Source organism: Dreissena polymorpha, chromosome 3 (assembly GCF_020536995.1).
Source record: "Dreissena polymorpha isolate Duluth1 chromosome 3, UMN_Dpol_1.0, whole genome shotgun sequence".
NCBI lineage: Eukaryota > Metazoa > Mollusca > Bivalvia > Myida > Dreissenidae > Dreissena > Dreissena polymorpha.
The window spans coordinates 29,122,254-29,144,948 of record NC_068357.1 but is presented as its reverse complement, the minus strand read 5'-3'; the positions used below and the strand labels follow the sequence as shown (position 1 = coordinate 29,144,948).

Here is a 22,695-nt window from a genome sequence, read left to right as displayed (position 1 = left end):
ACTCCAACCACCAATCAACGCCGTATATCTTTTTAAAGATATTTCTTGTTTTATTATATTCTTTACTTTTTACTGGAGCTTTTTAGATCCAATGTTTACATTTATCAATATAAAGCATTTAATGACACACACACACACAACAATACAAGCATGAATTAAACTATCTCATTCAAAAGTCCACATGTTTTTTTTTTAACTTTTCATTGTTTTTTTTTAACTTTTCATTTATTTTCTTTCCGATAATTTGACAACAAGCGTCTTTGAAACACAGGCGAGTTTTGACATCTACGAAGATTTTGTTGTGGGCGAATTTAAAATTCCATATGCTTTTTACCTTTCAATGGAATGAAAAGAAATGATACATGCAGATGATCAAACTAGCAATTTAAAATTGTTTGAAGCTGTAAAAGACGTAATGTTTTATTTATATGTATTTACTTTATCTTTCACAACAAAGTGTCTATCATTAGTAACATTACGATAATGCGCAGTCAAGGCGTCGAACTAGCATTTTAACTCATGTTTAATGATTCATCTAGATAATAATTAGAAAAAGAGTATTTCTTATAATCTTAAAGTTCACTTTATAGCATCCTGTTTGTGTTGATACAAATAAACTCAAATGAAGTTCAATGACAGGGGCGTAGCTAGCATTTTTTTAGCTGTAGGCCCGGCTTTGATACTTAAAAACATGGGGTTCGGGGGTCCTCCCCATAATTTTTTTTAAATGTATAACGCCTGTGGTGAGATTTAAATCATATCTAGACAAATAAAAAGATCAGAAAATATAGGACTTTTGCCTGTTTTTCTTTGATATTTTATTGTTTTATCTCAATGTCGGAGAACTAAATTTTACTGTATTATCTTTATACTAGAAAACTAAATTTTAAAACAATATGGAACAGAGAAACTTTTAAAAGTGTAACACTCCACTTATTCACAAGTCAAACCATGGGAATTCTTTCCAATAATACTGTCTGCATGTCTATAACGGCACGTTTTTGTTCGGCATCAAGGGACCGAACTGACCCGGATTCAGTCAATAGATCGGGATACGGGGCCAAGTGCTCCATTTTAATTTTCCGCGGTCATAAACATCATTTGGAATGTTTCTTAAAAATCCAACGATAATCTATTACACCTTACTGTAGTTTTGAAAGGGAGACAAGTAGATCGAAATGTAGATCTATGTAAACTTGTAACAGCAAGTCATGTGAAAAGAAGCGAGCTAGAGTCTATGCACATAGAAAGAAGTAGAGTTGATAAATGGAAGATATGTCATTTGAACACGACCAGAATCCATTGTCTGAGGATTATGTCAATATGAAATGCAGATTTTTAACATCTAACCCCCTCAGGGTCAACATTTTAATGCGTTTTTCTAAGTTGAAGCATTTTTATTTATTTTTCATGTTTCAAAAATAAATTCTAGGCCCAGGCCTGCTGTGCCTAATAGCAGCTACACCCCTGAATGAATATATCTCTTGATAAAATTACTTATGCAAACTGGCTCTTTAGCATGCTAGACCTGTTTGCTGAAGCTAATAATGTATCAAAGTGACTACCAGAGATGTTGCATATTAAAGGGGCCTTTTCACAGATTTAAGCATATATTGAAGTTTGTCATGAAATGCTTTATATTGATAAATGTAAACATTGGGTCTAAAAACTGCAGTAAAAAAACAACAAGAATAAAATTAAAGAAAGAAAAAAAGTAACACTCAACTGGGCTCTAACCACTGACCCCTTGAGTAAAAGTCTATCGCTTAGACCACTCCGCCATTCGTGCTCGTACAATGAGTGAGGTATTTTATACTTTATATAAAGCAATCCTCGTTTCACATTGAAACACGTGATAATTTTCAGGTTTTTAAATCGTCAAAAGATGCATATAATGGACATTATAGAGTAAGGTAAATGTTCAGTATTACTGTTTCTTCACAAATATCATAACTACAACAAAAATTGGCGAATCTGAAACAATTTTATTTCATTTGGTAAATTTGCCAAAACGTGAAAAGCCCCCTTTTAATGTCAAGCTATAAATCAATAAAAAATGTGTACTAAACATAAAAATATTTTAATGATTACTAATGTCTCTTAATTCTATTAATCAGGCAATATTCTTTAATGGCACTTTTCTTCAAAGCTTCTTCACATTGTCGCCCATCACGGGACCAGAGACTGCCACATAAGTGTGAGCATCAAGACTGCCAAAACTTTGATAGACCAAAACCATGCTTCAAATAAAGGTTTATTCTACATCAAAGGTATTTTGATTCAGAGGCATGTAAAAACATATTTTTATAAACAACTTAAGAATTAAAAAGGTGTCTGCTAGTCCCAAAGTAGTCATATTCACGGCTGTTAATCACAGGCGCCATCTCTTTTTTGAGATGCAATAATAAATGAGCCAATGCAACTTCCAAGGTGGCGCTCAGGCTTGGATGTTTTGAAATTTCATGGATAATTTTACAGGGTGATTAATATTGTAAAGGATAATTTCATCACAGCACTACTTGTATTAATTGCCTTGTACAGATTATAAATATTGTGAATAAGAACTGTTTATTGAAATAATTATCTATTATAACCATGATATTTGTTGTGGGTATTTAAAAATGGCCATATAGATGCAAACATTCATTCAATGGGTTAATGATAGTATACAGGGGTATTTCTAGCCATTTTGGTAAAGAGAGTCTGGTCAAATTGGGATTTTTTTAATCGATAAAATGGCTAATTTGGGAATTTTTTTTAGACGAAATGGACCGAATTGGGATTTTTTATCAAAAAATATTTACACATCAGGACAAAATCGTATAAATTACAAAAATGTATAGTTATATACCTTTTTAAATGTTTATGAAATAAAATTGAATTTAAATATAATAATCATTTGACACTTCTTTCTAAAAAGACAAAGTTACATTGTATTGTTGGTTTTTTGGAAATTGGCATATTTTACAATTTTGGTTTGGTATTGGGTCCGTTTTATGGCCTTTTTTATGCTCCCCCAAAATTTATTTTGGGGGAAGCATATAGTCCTCGCTTCGTCTGTCCGTCAGTGTGTCCGTCCGTGCTCAATTTTTGTCCGGGCTATTTCTCAGCAACTTATGACCGGAATTCAATGAAACTTAATGGAAAGCTTCACTACCAAGAGAAGATGTGCAAATTATCAGCAGGTTCTGGTCGGATGATTTTTCACAGAGTTATGGCCCTTTGAAATTTTTGAAATTTTCCATTAACTGTACATATAGTGCAATTCTTGTCCGGGCTATTTCTCAGCAACTAATGACCGGAATTCAATGAAACTTTATGGGAAGCTTCACTACCAAGAGGAGATGTGCATATTATCAGCAGATTCTGGTCGGATGATTTTTCACAGAGTTATGGCCCTCTGAAATTTTCTATAAAAGAATTCTTGTCCCCCCAACTACTGTGCCCTCAAGACGTTTCCTTTTATCTGAATATATAGTGCAACATTGTGACAAAAAAAACTTTGGAGAGCATCACCCGTCTCCGACGGTTTCTTGTTATATATAAGCAGAAAAACCCTATTTTTGTCCCCTACCGTTGAAACCGGAGGGGACTTATGGTTTGCGCTCTGTGTGTCAGTCAGTCATTCTGTCCGTCACACTTTTCTGGATCCTGCGATAACTTTAAAAGTTCTTCATATTTTTTCATGAAATTTGAAACATGGATAGATGGCTATATGGAGATTATGCACATCATTTCATTTTGTTCCTACGTCAAGAATTCTGGTTGCTATGGCAACAAATAAAAAAAAATCTGACAATGGTGGAGTTTCACCGGTAGGGGACCATATTGCTTGGCAATCTCTTGTATTAAATGCTATTCATACTAAGTGATATTTTAAATTGAGCATTTTGATTGCAGTGACATCTTCAGCAAAAATTACAAAGGATACTTTTGAAGGTAAGTTAAATTTTATATAATTATTATACCAGTCAATTACATGTATGTTATTTTGGAGGTAATAAATTGATAAAAATGATAAAATGTTGATTCTTTGCATTTTAAAAAGTTAAACTGTCATACAATTTCTGATCACAGGTTATTAATATGAGGGATTAATTTTTAATATGAGGGATAATTTTTGTTTCTGCTGCTTTGATTAGAATAATAAACATGTGAAATATTATTGTTTTATCTCACAGGGGCAACATTTGTTATAAATGCACGTGCTTTACAGAATTATTGGACACATCTGATCTCCTTGTTTTGCTATCCAAATTGGACAAGTTTGAAAATGAAAGCCATCTGTGCTTGCAACACCATTTTAAAGATCATCCAGAGAAAAGCAACGGAACGCATGAAGAAGAAAGGCATAAATGTTCAGATAGTATCAGTTCTGATGGGGCTACTGAAATGACTAAGTATCATTCTTTGCAGCTGAATCTGAAACTTTGTGAGGGAAAACTTGTGGTTGAGAGACATACATATAAAACAAAGAAGCTGAAAGGGTCTGTCATTTACCTCAGGGTATGCTGTTTAAATCATTATTTTTCCATCTGTAATTTCTCTTCGGGTTTGCTCTTAAGGTCATAATTTTTTCGATACGAAATCCCTTTTCCAGTTTGTTTGTTGCAGGTACATGTACCAATTTATTGCATGTCTTTCCCCTAAATTCTATAAGCTCCATGTCTCTTCTTAGCCTGGGTGATCATCCTGAAGATGGTTTAAGTATACATAAACATCTGAGTAGCTAGGGAATCAAGGAAACATCATGCTCTCTCATATGACTTGAATTGCTTACTTGTGTTGTTGCCATTAATTACCTGATTTATAGTTACATTCATGTTCTCGTTTATCTGTATTAGGAACATGATTAGGATGATTAAAACCATCATAAATTATATAATTCTCATCAATACCTAATATACAGGAATATACATATCGCATAACCGTGAACTTAAGTTTCCATGATGCATGTTGCCTTTCCAAGGTCCTGGCGAGCTCTGTGTGGATGATACAGGAATCCAGGAAGATCCACAACTTCATGTCACTTCTAAGAGTTTTCAAACCACATGTAGGTCACCAGGTCCATAACTCACATACATGTAGCTTCTGAGAAACTTCTTAAATAAGTTAAACTTAAGTATGCATTGTAGATCTTATGGGCCGTGTTCTTGGAATACTGGAATTAATGTCTGCACAGGCTAATCAGGGACAACATGTTTTGGTTTTATGGATTTTTGTGTGTAGAGGGGGGGGGGGGGGTCTTTTCTAAACAAAAATCTAGTGTAGGCAGAAAGTTTCATCCAGGATTAGCTTGTGCAAACTTCATTGGCTAATCTGGGAATGACCCTTATTGCATTAAGCCCTAAATTTTCACAGATTATTATCTTTTACAAATTTTGGCTAACTGCCTATACAAGGTTAAAATTATCATCAATCCAAAATTATTACTTCTTTAAAGTATTTTAATGAAACCTGTTTGTATACACAAAATAGCCTTTAATGATCCGAATATGCATAAGAAATTTCTTAAAGTTGTTCCAAAGGCGCTTTTTGCCAAAGAAGTAAATATATTGTACAGCTGTATGCAATTCTTGTTAAATTCATGTTTAAACAATGATCTGGGTTCTATTTGTTAACAGTCCTTGCTTTGATTGAATGGTAAAACAATGTTGTTTTGAATTAGTCGTTTGCATGTATACTCACTTCTATGTCCTGGGCCCATTCTTATAAAATATGTTATGCAAATTTTAGTTACAAATGAATTTTAAAGTTCAAAATATACAGCCTTTTGTGATGTAAATATGTTCATGAACTTTAGAACCCAGAAATTTCATGGACATTACATAACCTATTGGTACTGATAATTGTTGATGCTTTTGATGCGTAGTTATTATACATCTTCAAAAATTTCATTGTAATTTGTTTTATTGTTTTTGAAATTTGATATTAAATGAGACTTTCTTGACTCACAGTATAAATTCTTGATTGATTTTCAGTTTGTTCTGTTTTCAGAGCCAGCTCTTATTTTACACAAAGATTGGTGGCGTAATCTCGGAGACAGAATTCAGGTATAAGAAAAATTGCATGAAGCTGTAAAATTGCAATAAATTAAACATACTTCATGTATTACCAAATTAAATTAATTAATACATTGTAGATTGAATTATATAATATTTTGTGAATTTCAATTGTTTAAGATTTTATGACACAATAGTAGAAATTCTGAAGACCTAAAGCGTTGACATTTATGGAACTCGTACTTCTGTGTCATACTAGTATATACATTATTATGTGTTGACATATGAAAGAACATGTACCATAGTTACTTCAAGGTAATCTGATTTCAAATTCCAATTTGCTCATTTATGCTATTATAACTTGGTTGTCCCTTGCCTAACTTGAATTGTTGTCATTCATTTAAAAGCAAAAAAATAAGGGCAAATGACTTGCTAAACCATGTGTATGTGGAAATAATTTCAGTGTTGCTAGTTGGAAGTGGTTTCCGGGCATTCAATCTGATATGGTGACAGACATTCATTATTTCTTGCAGTAAGTAAACTGTTTTTGCAATCTTGTTTTACAGCATAACTGACATATTGAACTGCACAAGTGTCTTTGTAATTCAGATAATTGCAGATTGAAATGAATTGATAAAAATAATTGTATGTGTGTTTGGTTTCAAACAGAGAAGTTCTCATGTTGACCTCATTTTAAATTGCGTGAGAGCTTGTTGATTTGCTCTTGTTCTTCTGGCGTACTTAATTTAATGCTATATACATATAAGCATAAATAACTTATCATGCCATTGAGACACTCTTTACCGAAACAACTAGCTGAATCACCATCTGGGTAAAAACAGGGTTAAATGCATGTGTGTAAAGGGTTGTACAAGATTTATCGGGAACGACAGTTTCTGCCTTAACTGGAATTTCGCTAAGAAGAGCCTTCCTTTTAAAGAAAAATACCATTACAGAGGAAAGTGTGATCTCTGACCAGCCTGTGTGGACTGCACAGGCTTATCTGGGAAGATACTTTACGCACATGCATACAATGCAGTTTGCACAGAATGAGGCTCAATTATCTTACTGTGCATACAGGGATAGTGGTAGCACAACGGATATCAAGCCAGTTGCCACTGAGCCCAGCCTGCTTACCGTGCAGGCATTGACCAGGGACAACACTTCCAACACGGTGGTGCTCCAAATTGTAGCTGTAGCGGCCTATGTGCCTGTAGACGCAAGTCATTATGGGACTTCATGTGTTACAGTAATGTGGTTACATCATTTACTGTTTAAAATTGTTATGAGTATCAATCTGTTGTTTTTTTTATTAACTCACCTGAGCACAATATGCTCATGGAGAGCTTTTGTGATCACTTTTTTCCGTCGTGAGTTGTGCAGCGTCAACTTTTGCCTTGTTAACACTCTAGAGGCCACATTTATTGTCCGATCTTCATATAATTTGGTGAAAAGATTTGTGCCAATAATATCTTGGACAAGTTCAAAAATGGTTCCGGTTGGTTAAAAAACATAGCAGCCAGGGGGCAGGGCATTTTTCCTTACATGATTATAGTAAAACCTTGATAACACTCTAAAGGCCACATTTATCATCTGATCATCATGAATGAGTTCAAAAGGGTTTCGATTGTTTGAAAAACATGGCCATTTTTCCTTATATGGCTATTGTAAAACCTTGTTTACACTCAAGAGGCCACATTTATTGACCATTTATTGGTCAGAAGATTTGTCCCAATAATATCTTGTATGAGTTTGAAAATGGTTCCAGTTGCTTGAAAAACATGGCCGCCAGTGGTCGAGGCATTTTTCATTATATTGCATCATATGGCTATATTAAAACTTTGTTAACACTCCAGAGGCCACATTTATTGTCCGATCTTCATGAAACTTGGTCAGATGATTTGTCCCAACGACACTTAGATGACTTAAATAATAGTTCCGGTTGCTTGAAAAACATTGATGCCATTGGGGAGGGGGGCATTTTTCCGTAAATGGCTATAGTAAAAACTTGTTAACACTTTAAAAGTCACATTTATTGTCTAATCTGCTTGAAACTTGGTAAGAGCATTTGATGCGTTTGAAAATGGTTCCAGTCTGTTGAAAAACGCCAGTGGGCTTGGAAGTTATTTTTAAAAGGCTATAGTAAAACCTTGTTGAGCACTCAAAAAGTTACATTTATAGTTAACTTTTCATGAAACTTTGTCAGAAAATGCGTTATGATGACATCTTGGGCTGCACAGAACATGTCAGTTCCTTTGTATCTCAGGTGAGTGACTTTGGGCCTTTCAGGCCCTCTTGCTAGTTGATGCACATGATCTGGAGAAAATCTCCTGCACTCCTCAAACTTATTTGTATTTTTCCTTATAATATGAAATTTTGCATTTTAATTTAAATGGTACGCATTGAGAAATGCATTTGTTTTTGTAAGTATAATCTACTGTACATTATTTCCAATTATTTTGCTACATTGTTTACATGATACGTTTTCGAAGTTTTCGTTTAAGTGAAAATACTGAGTAAGACTGACAGATAAATAACCGCTGGATAATTATGTACATTCTAGTTAACCATGTATGGACAGAACTTCACACCACTTCAGTATGAGGGCGAGAGCGTACTGACAGAGTTGGACTGGGCAAAGTATGGCATGAAGATCAGTGTGAACACTCCAGATCCATGGACAAAAGGTGCAGTTATTGATGGATGAGAGTTCATGTACTGTTAGTTCTTCACATTTCATTATGCGATAAAAACGTATCAGGCTCAAATCTTTTTGTGTGTGTTAGGATGTACTTCTTGAGTCACACAATTATAAACAAGTGATATACTAACCTACAGAACAACAAAACCATGAAATATTCCAATTAGTATGTACCTTCTTACGTTGATTTTTTTTTTATCAATTAATAACCAACTCAACAAATGATGTATACATTCCAAATGTAAACATACCATGATGATGAACTATGCGAATATTTACATTCTATTATAATGTATATATTAATATATATCATTAAAAAGTCTGGTTGTTTTCAGTCGTTTACTATGGAAACTGATTTCACACTGGCAACTCTGTAAGGAATTCTTATTTGGTCTTCTTTATATGATACTAAACAGACACCAGTATAATTGAAATTATCACTAGGTATGTAATAAAACTATATATTTATCAGTTGATTTTCAACATTTCTATTGCTGAGAGTTGACATTGCATGTCTTTAACATTTACTAATTATATGAAAAAGTTAAAATTATGTGAATACAAATTGGTGAATACAAAAGGTTGCACATGTTACACAAAATATCGCCATTAAAAAAGGCTTGCATGTATCTAAAGTTCATAAGATAAGAATATATACAATAAATTGTGTATGCAAAATATCTATTGTTCAAACTAAACGTATTATTTCAAATGTATTGAGCCAATTCTGTACAATGATTATTCCTTTATGGATACAATATTGTTGTTTAAAACGGGCCCCACATAATAACGGTAACTACAAGACTGTTGATGCATTTTCCACAGTTCTTCTTCCCCATGATTGCATGAATGAGGTGACATGTGGCAGCAAGCACCCCGAGGCTTTCTGGATCCACTTGTGTCTGGTGGTGCAGCCAGTAACACGTGATGTCATCAAAGATTTGGGTTAGAAACATTGAAAGAACTAACTAAAATTAGTGTACTTAAATTGTAAAAAGCTGAGTAAAGAAAAAACACCATAATTTGAGAATTAATTATCATAACAATAGTATACCTCCTGTTAAAAAGAGGTGCTGTTAGTTTTTCATTTGTTTTGGAATGAAGCAGCAGGATTTTTATTAATTCCACATATTTGGTGTATTTAATTTCATATACTTATATAAAAAAGAAAACTAAGGTCACCGTGGTGTAATGGATATGGTGTCCGCCTAGCGATCTGGAGGTCATGGATTCGATCCCCACTGTGGGAGCGTTCTGTAGATCTCCCCAAAGACACCAAGTACTGGTCTAGTCCCAGGAAACGGACTCGAGAGCGTTACAATAAGCCTGAGGTTTAAATGCAATCGAGCTAAAATAAAAAGGTTAAAACTAAAAAGAACAACCCAAAAGAAACATTCTAGCATAAAAACTGCATGTGCATTTATTATATAGAGAATAAAAGCTAACTTCCCTATCTTTGTTAATTTATCAGGTGAGGTTTAGGCAGTATCCCATTTTTCTGTTGATGATGCCTCTACATCCCAAAGTTTACTTGGTACATATTTGTTTGTTTTGTTGAGTCAGATTATATTTTACCAAATTGATGAATTTTTAATTGATTCTGAGTAATATGAGCTCCCTCCAAAAATAGACTGATATATAAACTTCCTGTGTACATTTTATAAAAATTATATATCAGACACATATCAATGTAGCAATATGATAAAAGTATTATTCCATGCATCATGTTCTCCCATCCAGGCCTATGTTGGATGACACGATATTTGCCAACCTTTCTGTGTGAACAGAGACCGGCTGTTCTACAGACTCTCTCATCTGCAGTTGACAAAGCAATGAAGCCTGTGAAGGCAAGACTGAAGGTACGCTCTAGACTGAAATGGAAGTTTGGAGAAAAAATGGGAGCCAAGACCTACCCGCGTTATATTGGATTTAGCATTATAACGGAGCGGGTATATTAGTGGAGTTACAGTGTATGAAGTTGCTGTGATGTAGTTGATATGATGCCCTTCTAGCTATATTAAAGTGAAGCATTTGATCCCCACTCTGGTAGTTATCTTATAATGTTGTCTAGCGACATAGGTACTGGTTTTACCCGATAAGATCACTTGTTAAAGTCTTTCAATTAGCCTAATGCTTTTCATGAAATCCAGCTAAAAAATTAGTTAAAATAAAAGTTGATGCACATAAGCCAAATTGTTTAATCATGTTGTACAATATTGATTCTGAAATATATCAACATTATATGTGGCTGAGTCTTCAATTGCTAATGTAACACTTCCCAAATTGTTCACTGTAACAATCTCCCAAAGATATGTTTCTTAAGATCTTCTTCTTCTTCTTGGCGTTCGCTCTACACGATCACACCAGTTTCTTCGATAAATGATGTGGTCCGTCTCAGGTCATCCACGTCTCCATAGAGCTTCTGGTGGAGGGATGTGTCCTGGGGCCACTTAGTAGCTTGCTCCTGGTCGTGACGTTTGCATCTTTGGAGGATGTGTTCTGCTGTTTGGTCTTCTGTGCCACACGGACAGGTCGGTGACGGGGCCAGTCTGTATTTCTTATGCATGTGTGCATTGAGTCTGTTGTGCCCTGATCGGAGTCTGACCATTATCACTTGCTCTGCCCTGCTTAGGAGATGATATGCATCTGCCTCTTGTCTTGGCCTGGTAAGTGATTTAATGATGGTAACTTTCTCCTTGTAGTTTACTTGCACAAGTGGCTGTTCTAGCTGAGCACCTTGTTTTGCCAGTTGGTCAGCATCTTCATTTCCGGCCACTCCACAGTGTGCTGGGATCCACTGGAGGGTAACGTTTAGGTTGGTGCTGATTCTTTGTAAGGCATTTGCAAGCTGAGGAATCTTGTTGTTGGTCAGGGCTTCTAATACAGACACGGCATCTGTAAGGAAGACTACAGAGTTGACAGCTTCAGTCGAGTCTTCAATTATTGAGACTGCCTTCATGAGAGCTTCAGTCTCTGCTTCGTAATTGCTACAGTGTGTTCCGGTTGCTGCATGATGTATTTCTCGTTTTCCAGATGGGTACAGAATGACGATGCCAGAACCTCCATTTGTGATTGCTCTAGTGGCAGAACCGTCTGTGTAGACACGAGTCCATGCCTCCCTTGGGTATTGGTCATCGATCATGGCAAGTGTGTGGCTCTTTCTGACATGCTCATCCTCTTGTTTACCTGGCTGTAGGTGAGGAACACTGGATCTTACGGCAACATTTGACAGGTCATTTTGTAACGGATCTACAATGTTTTCTCTACCATGGGGAGTGGTGGGGATGGTCAGATCTGTTGCATAGGCCTTGTCGAGCTTCTTAGCTTCGTGTACAAAGCTGCTGCGCTTGATCAGATTTTTGGTATACCCTTTAACTCTGGCTGACATGGGGTGATCCGTGAGACATTTATACTTCTCTGTCTGAAGCAGGATTTTGACATCTCTTCTTTCTTGAAGTGGTTGTATTCCTGTTATCTTTTCCATGAAGGCAATTGGTGTGGACTTGGTTGCTCCTGTTATGATGCGCAGAGCTTGGTTCTGGATTTTATCCAGAGCCTGGCGATTGGATTTGGTTGTGGTAGACCATGTGGGGGAACTATACTCTAATTGGGGTCTCACTGTGCCTTGGTAGACTGTCTTGAGTATGTGCTCATTTGCCCCCCATGTGGTTCCCACAAGCTTTTGCATCATTGCAAGTTTTCTTCGGGCCTTTCTTTCTGCTTTCACGAGGTGTGGCTTCCAGGTTTGCCTCTTGTCAAAGGTGACTCCCAGGTAAGTAGTCTCGTCTGCCTCAGTCATAGGAGTGTCTCCCATCCTCACCGTCCCTGCTTTCTGTTTTGATGACAATGTGAATAGTGTGGTGGATTATTTCTCTTTGTTGATCATAACACACCAGTCTTCAGCCCATGCAGTAAGCGTGTCTATTGCTTCTTGCATTCTGTATGTGGCTGTGGTGGCATGCTCTTCTTTGCACCATATCACAAGATCGTCAGCATAAAGTTCCGCCTTCACTCCCCTTGGCAATTCAGACACAAGGTCGTTGATGAAGAGTAGGAAGAAGAGTAGGAAGAGCGTCGAGGACAGGACTCCTCCTTGTGGGACACCATGCCGTAGAAGGAACTAATTACTGCTTCTTTGGTTTAAGCTGACTCTTGCCCTTCTGTTGAATAGATATGACTTGATCCACTTCAACATGGTTCCTCCAACTCCATTCTTCATCAGTTTGACTTGGAGCCCGTCAGTCCAGACTTTATCAAAGGCCCTTGGAAGGTCTATCCATGCTGTCAGGACAACCTTCTGTTCCTCGAAAGCATCTTCAATTTCTTGGGCCAGGTAGGTAGTCTGGTCCTCGATGGAGCAGAATTGCCGGAATCCAGCTTGTTGTTTTGCAAGTAAGTTGTTCGTCTCCAGATACCACTTTAGACGTGTGTTTACAATTCTCTCCATTGTCTTCCCGACACAGCTAGTGAGGCTTATTGGACGGTAGCTTCCAGCCTGCTTCGGATCCTTGCCTTTCTTGAGAATAGGGATCATGATGGCTTCTTTCCAGACTTGAGGAAGTTTGCCTTGTGTCCAGCTGTGATTGAAGATGTCTAGGAGTTTGTGCATTGCTGAACTGCCTAGATGGGTGATCATTTCATTGGTCACATTGTCTGGTTCTTTAATTTCAGCTGCCTGACTGCTGTCTGTAGTTCGTGCAGTGTCAGGCTTTGGTTCATGCAGTCTGATGTCACATTATCTGTTTTCCTGCCCCTTTGTTCTTTTCTTACTTCTCTCTGTCTCTCTCTACTGACATGGATGTCACTGACATCTTTGTAGTTACTGGCAAAGACATTTGCCGCTTGTTTACAAGTCAGCAGCTCTCCATTCTCTTCCAGAGTTATTGAGCCTCTCACTTGAACTTCATCGTCATTCAGTTGTTTCGTTAACCTCCACAGCTTCTGGCCATCTCGCACAAGGTTGAGTGATGCTGTTTTGTTTCTCCAGCTCTTTCTCTGGGCTTCAAGTTTGTGCCGCAGAAATTCGGCCTTTGCTCGCTGTAGTGAGAGGTTGCTTTCTTGTGTAGGGTTGCTTTCTGTTTCCACCCTGGCTTCTGTCAACTTGGTCTGGAGGTCTTCCAACTCCTCACTCCAGTATGGCTTGTAGTCTTTTCTGGCCCCGCGTGGTATCGCCTTCTGTGCTGCGTTCAGTATGCATGCATTGAAGTCTTTCACAACTTTGTTAATATCTCTACCATCCACTCTGATCTCATTGCAGAAGCCATCACTCAGATGTTTGTATAAGGTCCAGTCGGCCTTCTTGTAATTCCATCTGGGGATGCTTGAGGATGAAGAGGTAGACTGGTTCATGATGAGGAGAACTGGGTGATGGTCGCTTCCTCCTAGTTGATCACAGACTTCTCTCTTGATATGCCCATGGATATCTCCAGTGCAGAAAGCTAGGTCAGGGGTCGACGTTGTATGCAATCTCCTGGAGTAGAAAGTTGGCAAATCTTCAGGCTGGTTGATAAGATTAAGCTTGTTGTCATCCTGCCATTCCTCTACTTCCTCTCCCCATTGGTCCATGTGATCATATCCCCAGCTTTGTGAATGACTGTTGAAGTTGCCAACAACAATGAAGTTAGATTCTTCTGTTGGGATACTGTCTAGGGAAAGAGCCTTGTCATTCGGAGAGTAGAGATTCACAAGCTTCAGATTGAAATCGTTCTTCCTGAGACTCAGAACCTGGAATTCAGAGTCATCCATATGCAATTTAATCTGAACAGCATTGATGTTGTTCCGGACTAATGTCAGGATGCCTCCTTTCTTTCTGCCTTCTCTGTCACATCGGAAACTCTGGTATCCTCTGACCTTGAAGGATTTAGTTGGCTGCAGATGAGTTTCCTGAATGCAGCAGACATTAATGTCGTGTTCATGAAGGATATGCTCTAATTCTGACGTTTTATTGAAGACTCCTTCTGCGTTCCAATGCATCACCTTGAAAGGTTAATGTTGGTCTTTTCTCCTCCTGGGCTTGTTGTAGCCAGCTTTCTTTCCTCCTCTTCTCTTGGCTTGTTGTGGAATGAAGGAGGGACCCCCAGTAGCTGTGGGTGGACTCTTTCGAGGCTCAGAGCCCGGCACTGAATCTCCTTGGAGGGATCCCAAAGACTCAGCACCTCATCGATTAACACTGGTTGAATGGTGTAGTCATAGCGATGTACATGACGTCATGGTTTGTTAAGGGAGTGCCATTGGCCTAACGTCTCTGATTTCAACTCCCTGGGTTTTCTGTTGGGGTTACCTCGCCCTTAGCCTTTGCCGATCCAACGAAAAACCACAAGGCAGTGGTTTCCTACTTAACCCTGTAGGCAGGGAACCTTATAACCCTGGGAACACAGGAGCCATTTTACCCTTTGGCTGGGGGTCTGTTCATGGGCATTTCCACACACCATTGGGCCTGGCATGCCGCATGTCTGGGGGCAGACCACCTCCGAGTCCCTGTAGTTCAGCCTGAGGCCCCGAGGTGCTCAGTTGACAAGTTTCGCCACTAGGAGGCACTACATAGGACTTGTCTGTAGAGAGGCTATGTACTGGCAGTGAAGACTTACGCACTCGGCTTCATTTTCGCTCAGGGCTAGCCAGTGGTATAGGCTGAAAGCGAAGGTGACAAGCACACAAGGCCCAACACTACACACAAGACGCATCAACAGACCATTTGACACACGTTTCTTAAGATGATTCAAGAAAAACATATTTGTGTATTAGTGAATTTCATTAGCAGTTTCAGCATTTCGTTATGTGCATGCACTTCAATTAGAATATTCTAATATATATATATATATTGATGTGCTCAATCTTTGTTTTCTTACACCTGGTTACATGTACTTTTCAACTTTGTTAAATGGGAGTTAACTCTAATGGAAATTACGTTTTCATTGTTAACAGTTATTCCTTCTTTTATTGTGGATTTGGACTTGGGCAATAATAAATTCATTCAACAAATTATCAGTAAAAAATACATTGTTTTATTCCATCAGACGACAGTTACACTGGTAAAATAGGCAAATTTTGAACATTCATAGTATAAGTAAATTGTAATTGCAACACATGATAACTACAAAACAGGTTTTACCAGTCTCCACTGATGACAATTTTAATTTAGTATATGTTTAGTTGTGAATAATCGTCTAAAATTGTTTGTTTTTTTGGTAAAGCAGCTATGGATTTTTTTAACTTTAATAATACACTTATGGTTTCGGAACTTTCAAATGCTAAAATTCCTCTCGTTGACTTCCTGCGTGGAAAATCTGATATAAAATGATACAATTTGTGAACAAGTTTTGAAGCTGCTGAAACACTAAAATGATGTGGATAACTGATTTTGTAGTAAAACTTTCTATTGAATTGACAAATTTGGGATTTGAGAGGAACAAGTTAAACTTCCCTCAAGCTATTGTGCAGTATAATCACATGTTCTTTGAGCAATTGCACCTGTTGTACACAGATGAATAACCGCTTTGTAGATACGTCTTGCGTTAAAGAGATTTTAAAGAAAATATTTAGTTTTTACTAATTAGTTGTTTACAACAAATATACATATCTATGGTAAAAATATTCCTTGAATTAAGAATAGCAGAATATTGAGAGTAAAACAAGAAATAAATGAAATAAACTAACTTTACAGTATGGTGATGAACAAGTAAAAGTCTTCAAAAATTAAACTGTTATTTCATGTGTTGTGAAATGATTATTAAGACGAGCTGTTGAACATTTATCTAAGCTTCTAATAATTATTGTTTTAAAGTGTAATCTTGATAGTTCTGCATGGAAGCGTCTTTATTAAAACTACATTTGTCCACTCTCAGACCCAGCAAGTGGTGGAGCAGTCTATCCAATCTGTCTGCAGTGCCATCACAGACATTGTGTGTCTCAGTGGTAACAACAGCTTCCGGGATACAGTGTTCAGGAGCATGCAGGTAGGGAATCTTGGGATTCGCCAGGCTCAACATTAGACTCTCACTAGAAAAAACAGGCTTAATGCATGTGTGTAAAGAGTGGTCCCAGATTAGCTTGTGACGTCTGCACAGGCTAATCAGTGTTAAAACTTTTCGCTTTCATTGTATTTTTTTTTAAAGGAAGTCTCTTAATTCTTAGTAAATATCAAGTTTTGGTGAATGTGTCATCCCTGATAAGCTTGTGACGTCTGCACAGACTAATCAGGGACAACACTTTCAGCACATACCTTAACCGGTTTTCCTAGTATGAGGCTAATTTAATAAGGAATAATAGACAGTAACTGTTTTTGTATTTAAATCGCTCATGTATGTACCTGAACGGTGGTTAGCTGTATGATTCTAAGAAACAGCCATTTATATTTTAAATAGAATGAATATTTGTGGATGTGTTTAAAAAGAGATTCTCATTTATTTTTGTTGTTTAATTACAGGCACCTGTGTTAAAAACTATCGATGATATCAGTGTTTCTATCCGTATTTTGTTAGAAAATGGACTAAATTAATGTACATAAATACCAATATACTTGTTTATAACATTGACATTGGCTTCCCATTGCAGGTGGAGGACAGTGTGGGGTTGAAAGAACAACTCCAATGTAGACTTACAGACATAAGTCAGCGATGTCACTCTTCAGTATGGGGGGGATACAGTCAGGCTGACTCTTGGAAGGTGGATTGGTTTATGCAGCACAATAATAGGCTTCCATCATATTTATTTATAAATACATGTACATTTAAACCAATTAAAGTGTTTTTCATGAGTTTAATTAAAATATTAACTGAGAATGCACATGTATGTGATGTAATTACTTTTCATGTTATATTCATAACTCATTTTTTAATTGCCAGTCAATATTTCAAATATTATTTAAATTGTTTAAGTCTATTCGAACATTGATAGCTGTTCATTAAAGTTTTTATTCTCATTCAGTTGCAAATGTTCCATCATTTTCAACATACTTTCATGTCATTATAGTGAAGTGAAAAATATATCGAATTTTCGAATGTAACATGGATTTTTAAGCAAAAAAGCACTCATTATTAACTTGTATTGAAACTATTTTAAACAATATCTAATTTTTTTATAACTAAATCATTTTAGCCATCTAGTGCTGTACCGAGAGATTCGAACAACACTGCAGCCAGCAGCAATTTAAGAGGCCGTCCTTTATCAGGAGAGGGTCATTCATCCCAGAGCCACCTGGGGGATAGTAGGCCTACTGACTGGTTTGCAGATCAGGATCCGCCTTCAGTCAAAGAGGCTGTTGTTCCCCAGCAGAGAGATCTTGCTTGCAGCGGTGGAAAAAATGTGGCATTGCCTACAGCAGAGAAAGAAAGCTATGTACATTCCGATTTTCATAAGACCATATCTAACACTGGACAGTTTGAATTTCCACTGGATGTTAATATGTCATGTGATAATGGTACATGTATTACAAAGCCAATTGGCATGTTAATGAGCTTTAATACCACACAGAAACAGGATCCTGTTGAAAGCAAACGTTTGAGTGGGCAAGTCGGCATTCCCCAAGAATATCAAGAATCCCCTTGTCTTCCGGCATTGCAGCAGTATGTCAATACAACGCCTGATTTGAATCAGCTCATTAGTTATGGTAATTCACCTGAATATAAAAAGCAAAAGGTAAACAAATTTGACACTCTTTCTAGTATGAAGGTGCAAGAAAATATGCTTGCCGACGCCAGGCAATATTCGGAAAATCTTTATACGGATGTAAATGCGTCTATAAAAACAACTGATCTATTTGTAAAGAATGTAACCTCACCTTTTCTGTTACTGGAAACGGAGGATCTTTTTGAAGATGAAATGCCCGTAAATAGTTTGCGCTTTAAATCTGATATTTCAAAGACCGACACAAAAAGAAGGGAACCTGTACCAGATATTTCATCAGTAAGGAAAGACGTTGCAAGTTGGTCACCGTACCAGCTCCCAGTCACAGAAGCATGTGATGGTGATAAAGTAGGTCAAACAACTATTAGCAAGGTGAAACGTAAGTCATACCAGCATGACCACACTCCAGACATTTCACGTATTACGCATGACATGCAGGTGGTGTCGCCCTTTCAAGACCTCGGCGAGTGGGGCCATGTTGAATACGGCTCCAATGGCAAAGGAAAAGAGGCTCGAAGTGAAGGGATGAGACCAGACTTTCGATCAGGATGTAGCACATCAAGAGAAATAACTCCTGTGATATCAAGTTGTAATGTTATGAAACTTACTAAAGCAATGGAGGTAGTCTCTCCTTTCCAGCAACTGGAAGCGGAAGACTGTATTGGGCATTTTAATTCCCCAGAGCACTGTTTATATGAGGATCCATTCAATGTGTCGCATTATAGCGGAAGGGAGGCGGTGGATGCATGCACATCAAACAATAGTAGAGTATGCAAGGATAAATTGAGAATGCCGACATATTCCAAACCGCTGAATGAGGACTCAAAACAGAAACAATTTGACAATGGGGCATGCGGTTCACAGTGTGTGATTCAAGAAAAGATTAACAAACGATCATTTTCTGACAATGCCGATCCTTATTTGAGAATGATGAATTCCAAGGACTTTCAGGCGACGTATGCAGTGGTGTCTGACATTGTTGACGACCTGGATGCAAGCATACAAGACAGTGTCGTGCATAGTGTGTCCGAGGGTGCGTTTCCCGGAGTTGGGTCGGTAACGAATACCGTGCCGGAGATTCCTGACGATTCTGATGAATGGTTTGACGATGTACTGATGGGTGTCGACGAGTGGTTACAATGATGTTTATGTGTTTAAGAATGCTTAGTGCTGATCATAGTATGAATTGAATTGAAGTTAACAGTTGATTTGCTTGTTTTTAGTCCCCTACCGGTTTTACCGGAGGGGACTTAAAGTTTGCGCTCCGTGTGTCAGTCAGTCTGTCAGTCTGTCACACTTTTCTGGATCCTGCGATAACTTTAAAAGTTCTTCATATTTTGTCATGAAACTTGAAACATGGATAGATGGCAATATGGAGAGTATGCACGTCATTTCATGTCGTTTCTACGTCAATAATTCTGGTTGCTATGGCAACAAATAGACTAGAAATACTGCTGAAAATGGTGGTTTTCTGGATCCTGCGATAACTTTTAAAGTTCTTAATATTTTTTCATGAAACTTGAAATATGGATATATGGCAATATGGACATTATGCACGTCATTTCATTTTGATCCTACGTCAAAAATTATGGTTGCTATGGCAACAAATATAAAAAAAATCTGAAAATGGTGGAATTTCTGACAATGGTGGAGCCGGTAGGGGACTTATATTGCTTGACAATAGTCTTGTTTTTACTTATTTTGGTTGAATGATTTTGATGTATCATTATTTCACAATAAACTTTTTCGCTGATACAGGATATAGCTCCAACAGGCCCGTACCCAGGCCATGGGCCCAGGGGCCCGGGCCCCCCCAGCTGGCTGTCGAACTATGATTTTTTTTAATAATCGGCCCACTGCAATTTTTTCTCTCGTGCAAGGGCCCACAGTACACTTTCCCTCAAAACAAAAGAGCAGCTATGTTTTATTGTCCCTGATAAACAAGGGGATTAACGCTCGCCAATCGAGATAAGCCTCTAGGCAATGTTTTCTTATCGCCTTGTACACACATCCCCGATCAGTCCCCCATTGTGATCATAATTGCTTCATCTATCGATGGTTGATGTAACATGTATTTTGATAAGTGCAGCGAATGGAAGCAACTGCTACAGGAGGTCGTAGACTATGGTCTGATAATTGCCGACTCAAGTTTTTTTCCTTCTTTGAGAAGGCCCTAGACGTATTTTTCCCTTCTAAAAGTTTAATTGTTTTTTTAAACCTTTTATTGGGGATTTTAAGTCCCAATATATACTTTTTGCATTGAGAATAGGGCCCTGAATTTGAACCGGAACAAAAACACTGACAAAGGTATTAAAACTGAGTATTTATAATTTTTGAAAGGAAATCACTGAAAAAGACTACGATGAGATAGTTAACATGTTTGTTTAAAAGAAAAACAGATTCATAAATTTGCCGAGCAACAGATAAGAATTTGGCAGAATTCAGTATTTAAAATAATTGAGTACCGAGAATTGAGTAATATCAACCTATTAGTGGCTCATTGGTAAAAAAATGAAAATTGAAACAACAAATCGATCTCATTATATAAGTTAACCTGATCCAGTGTAGAAAAAAAATGTATAATTAAATTATCTCTTTCCTTGAATTTGTTTGAAAACAGTAAAATATGTTAAATTGATAATTTAAGACTTTCATTATTTCCCCCAAAAATTAGGCATTTCGCGCATTTTTTTCCTCAAAAATGGCAAGGTCTTTCCCAAAAAATCAGATTAAAAAAACCTGTGACGTTATTGATTTGTGAAAAAAAAATGGTGGAAGCAATACGAGAGTTGATGTGGATAATCGTCAGTTTAAACCTGTAAGTTTCGGAAATCTAAAGCTTTTAATATTGTTGTGAATTCACACCAATGTTTAAAGCCTAAGACTTCCGAAATGTGCTGATTTACTTGTTATATTCCATTAATTCATATCACAAAATACGTTTTTTATAAGCATTAAAATTCACCTTGCAAAGTGCCAAATTAAAAAAAGTATATATATAGGGAGGGGGGACCCCTCCCCGGTTGGGCCCCCCCCCCCCCCAGTAAAAAAATCCTGGGTACGGCCCTGTCCAATATGCATCAATTATTGTTGGCGTGGTTTATTATGTAGTATTCCAATATTTTGCTTGATCATTTACACAATTTTGATTTTTAATTGCGATACTTCAAGTTGATAATTGTACATCCATCAGAAATAATACCGATATACCCATTCATTCTACCGTCTAGTCGCCCGTACGACATTTGTTTTCTGATAGGAAAGATAGCAGCAAAACAAATATGCATGTGTCCTTTTATGTTTAGATTTTGAACAGATCAAAGCTTCCGAGCTAGACAAAGCGCCAAACTTATGTCAGAATCAACATTAATAACCCTGGTATTTTATGCATTTTCTGTAACAGACTATTGAAAAAGCGCAAAGAAATTCAATCGAACTAAGTAAGTACCAATAAATAATCAGGAGTGATTGTGCATGTTTGAATCGGACTGTTATTTCTGAAGAAGTATCAAGTGGGCAATCTGGTAGATAAAGATCGCTGTATATCGCCCTTTAAATCTTTGCGAGCGTTGTACGCTAGTGCAGCGACCCTTATTAAAGAAACTGCATTCAATTTAAGAACAACATGTTCCATTGCGGTAACAAGTACATGTATATAAATGTATAGAGCGTACACAATAATTATGTTGATAATAAATGCATGGTTTAATAAGGGTTCATGGCGAGTTATGTTAGTTAAGGTTAAACATATTAAATACATCAAACAATTTTAATACTTTAGAATTTGCTATAAACCTCTTCACATGCAATACATATTTACCTTCATAAAATAACACTCGCTAAGTATAAACTAGCAAAAACATCTTATGCATCACGTGTGTAACGTTCTTTTAAAGAAAATTACTTTGTTCAATAAATTAACTTTGATAGCGTGTGCCTGTATAATATATCTAAATGCACCTTTAAATGACGAGAGTACTCGAGTACATGTTTTACGCCTTGGGTTGAAATGGAAACTTCATATCGATGATGTTTGCTTTGTAAACATTGATAAAAATACTGCAATTTGGCAAAAACTGATTTGTTTTAGTTGTAAGGTGTATAAAAGCTCCGTTGGTAGTTTGTTTTTCGTCCGAAACGATATATAAAATATGGCTAAGTTAAGGGAAAAAAACTCGAAAACTTCCACAAGAATGTTAACTTTTTGACATCGCAACATTTTAGTTAAAATTCGACGATGTTATGGGACAGAACGATATGCGAACACTGGTATTTTCCTCTCGCATATTTTATAAAATGTCCATTGAAAGCATCTATTTGCGGTCCGAAATCGCTACCGTTTTAATTACATTTGGGAAAGAAAAAGGC

General features: G+C 37.1%; 1 protein-coding gene across 6 annotated transcripts; it reads left to right on the top strand.

Moving 5' to 3' along the window:
- The first annotated feature begins 265 nt into the window (after positions 1–265).
- LOC127873448 (uncharacterized) lies at positions 266–20,082 on the top strand. 6 transcript variants are annotated; one of them, XM_052417314.1, is made up of 14 exons: positions 266–412; positions 2,150–2,270; positions 3,901–3,939; positions 4,217–4,506; positions 4,970–5,053; positions 5,998–6,053; positions 6,466–6,534; positions 7,083–7,251; positions 8,566–8,689; positions 9,529–9,648; positions 10,444–10,562; positions 16,548–16,658; positions 17,257–17,367; positions 17,800–20,082. In XM_052417314.1, the coding sequence occupies exons 1-14, from the start codon at positions 356–358 to the stop codon at positions 19,468–19,470; spliced, it is 3,141 nt and encodes a 1,046-aa protein (XP_052273274.1). In that variant the 5' UTR covers positions 266–355; the 3' UTR covers positions 19,471–20,082. The 6 variants fall into 6 exon arrangements, with proteins under 6 accessions (XP_052273274.1, XP_052273278.1, XP_052273277.1 ...); XM_052417315.1 differs by lacking the exon at positions 266–412 and adding an exon at positions 590–1,805; XM_052417318.1 differs by lacking the exon at positions 2,150–2,270 and having other exon boundaries at positions 292–412.
- Positions 20,083–22,695: the final 2,613 nt, after the last annotated feature.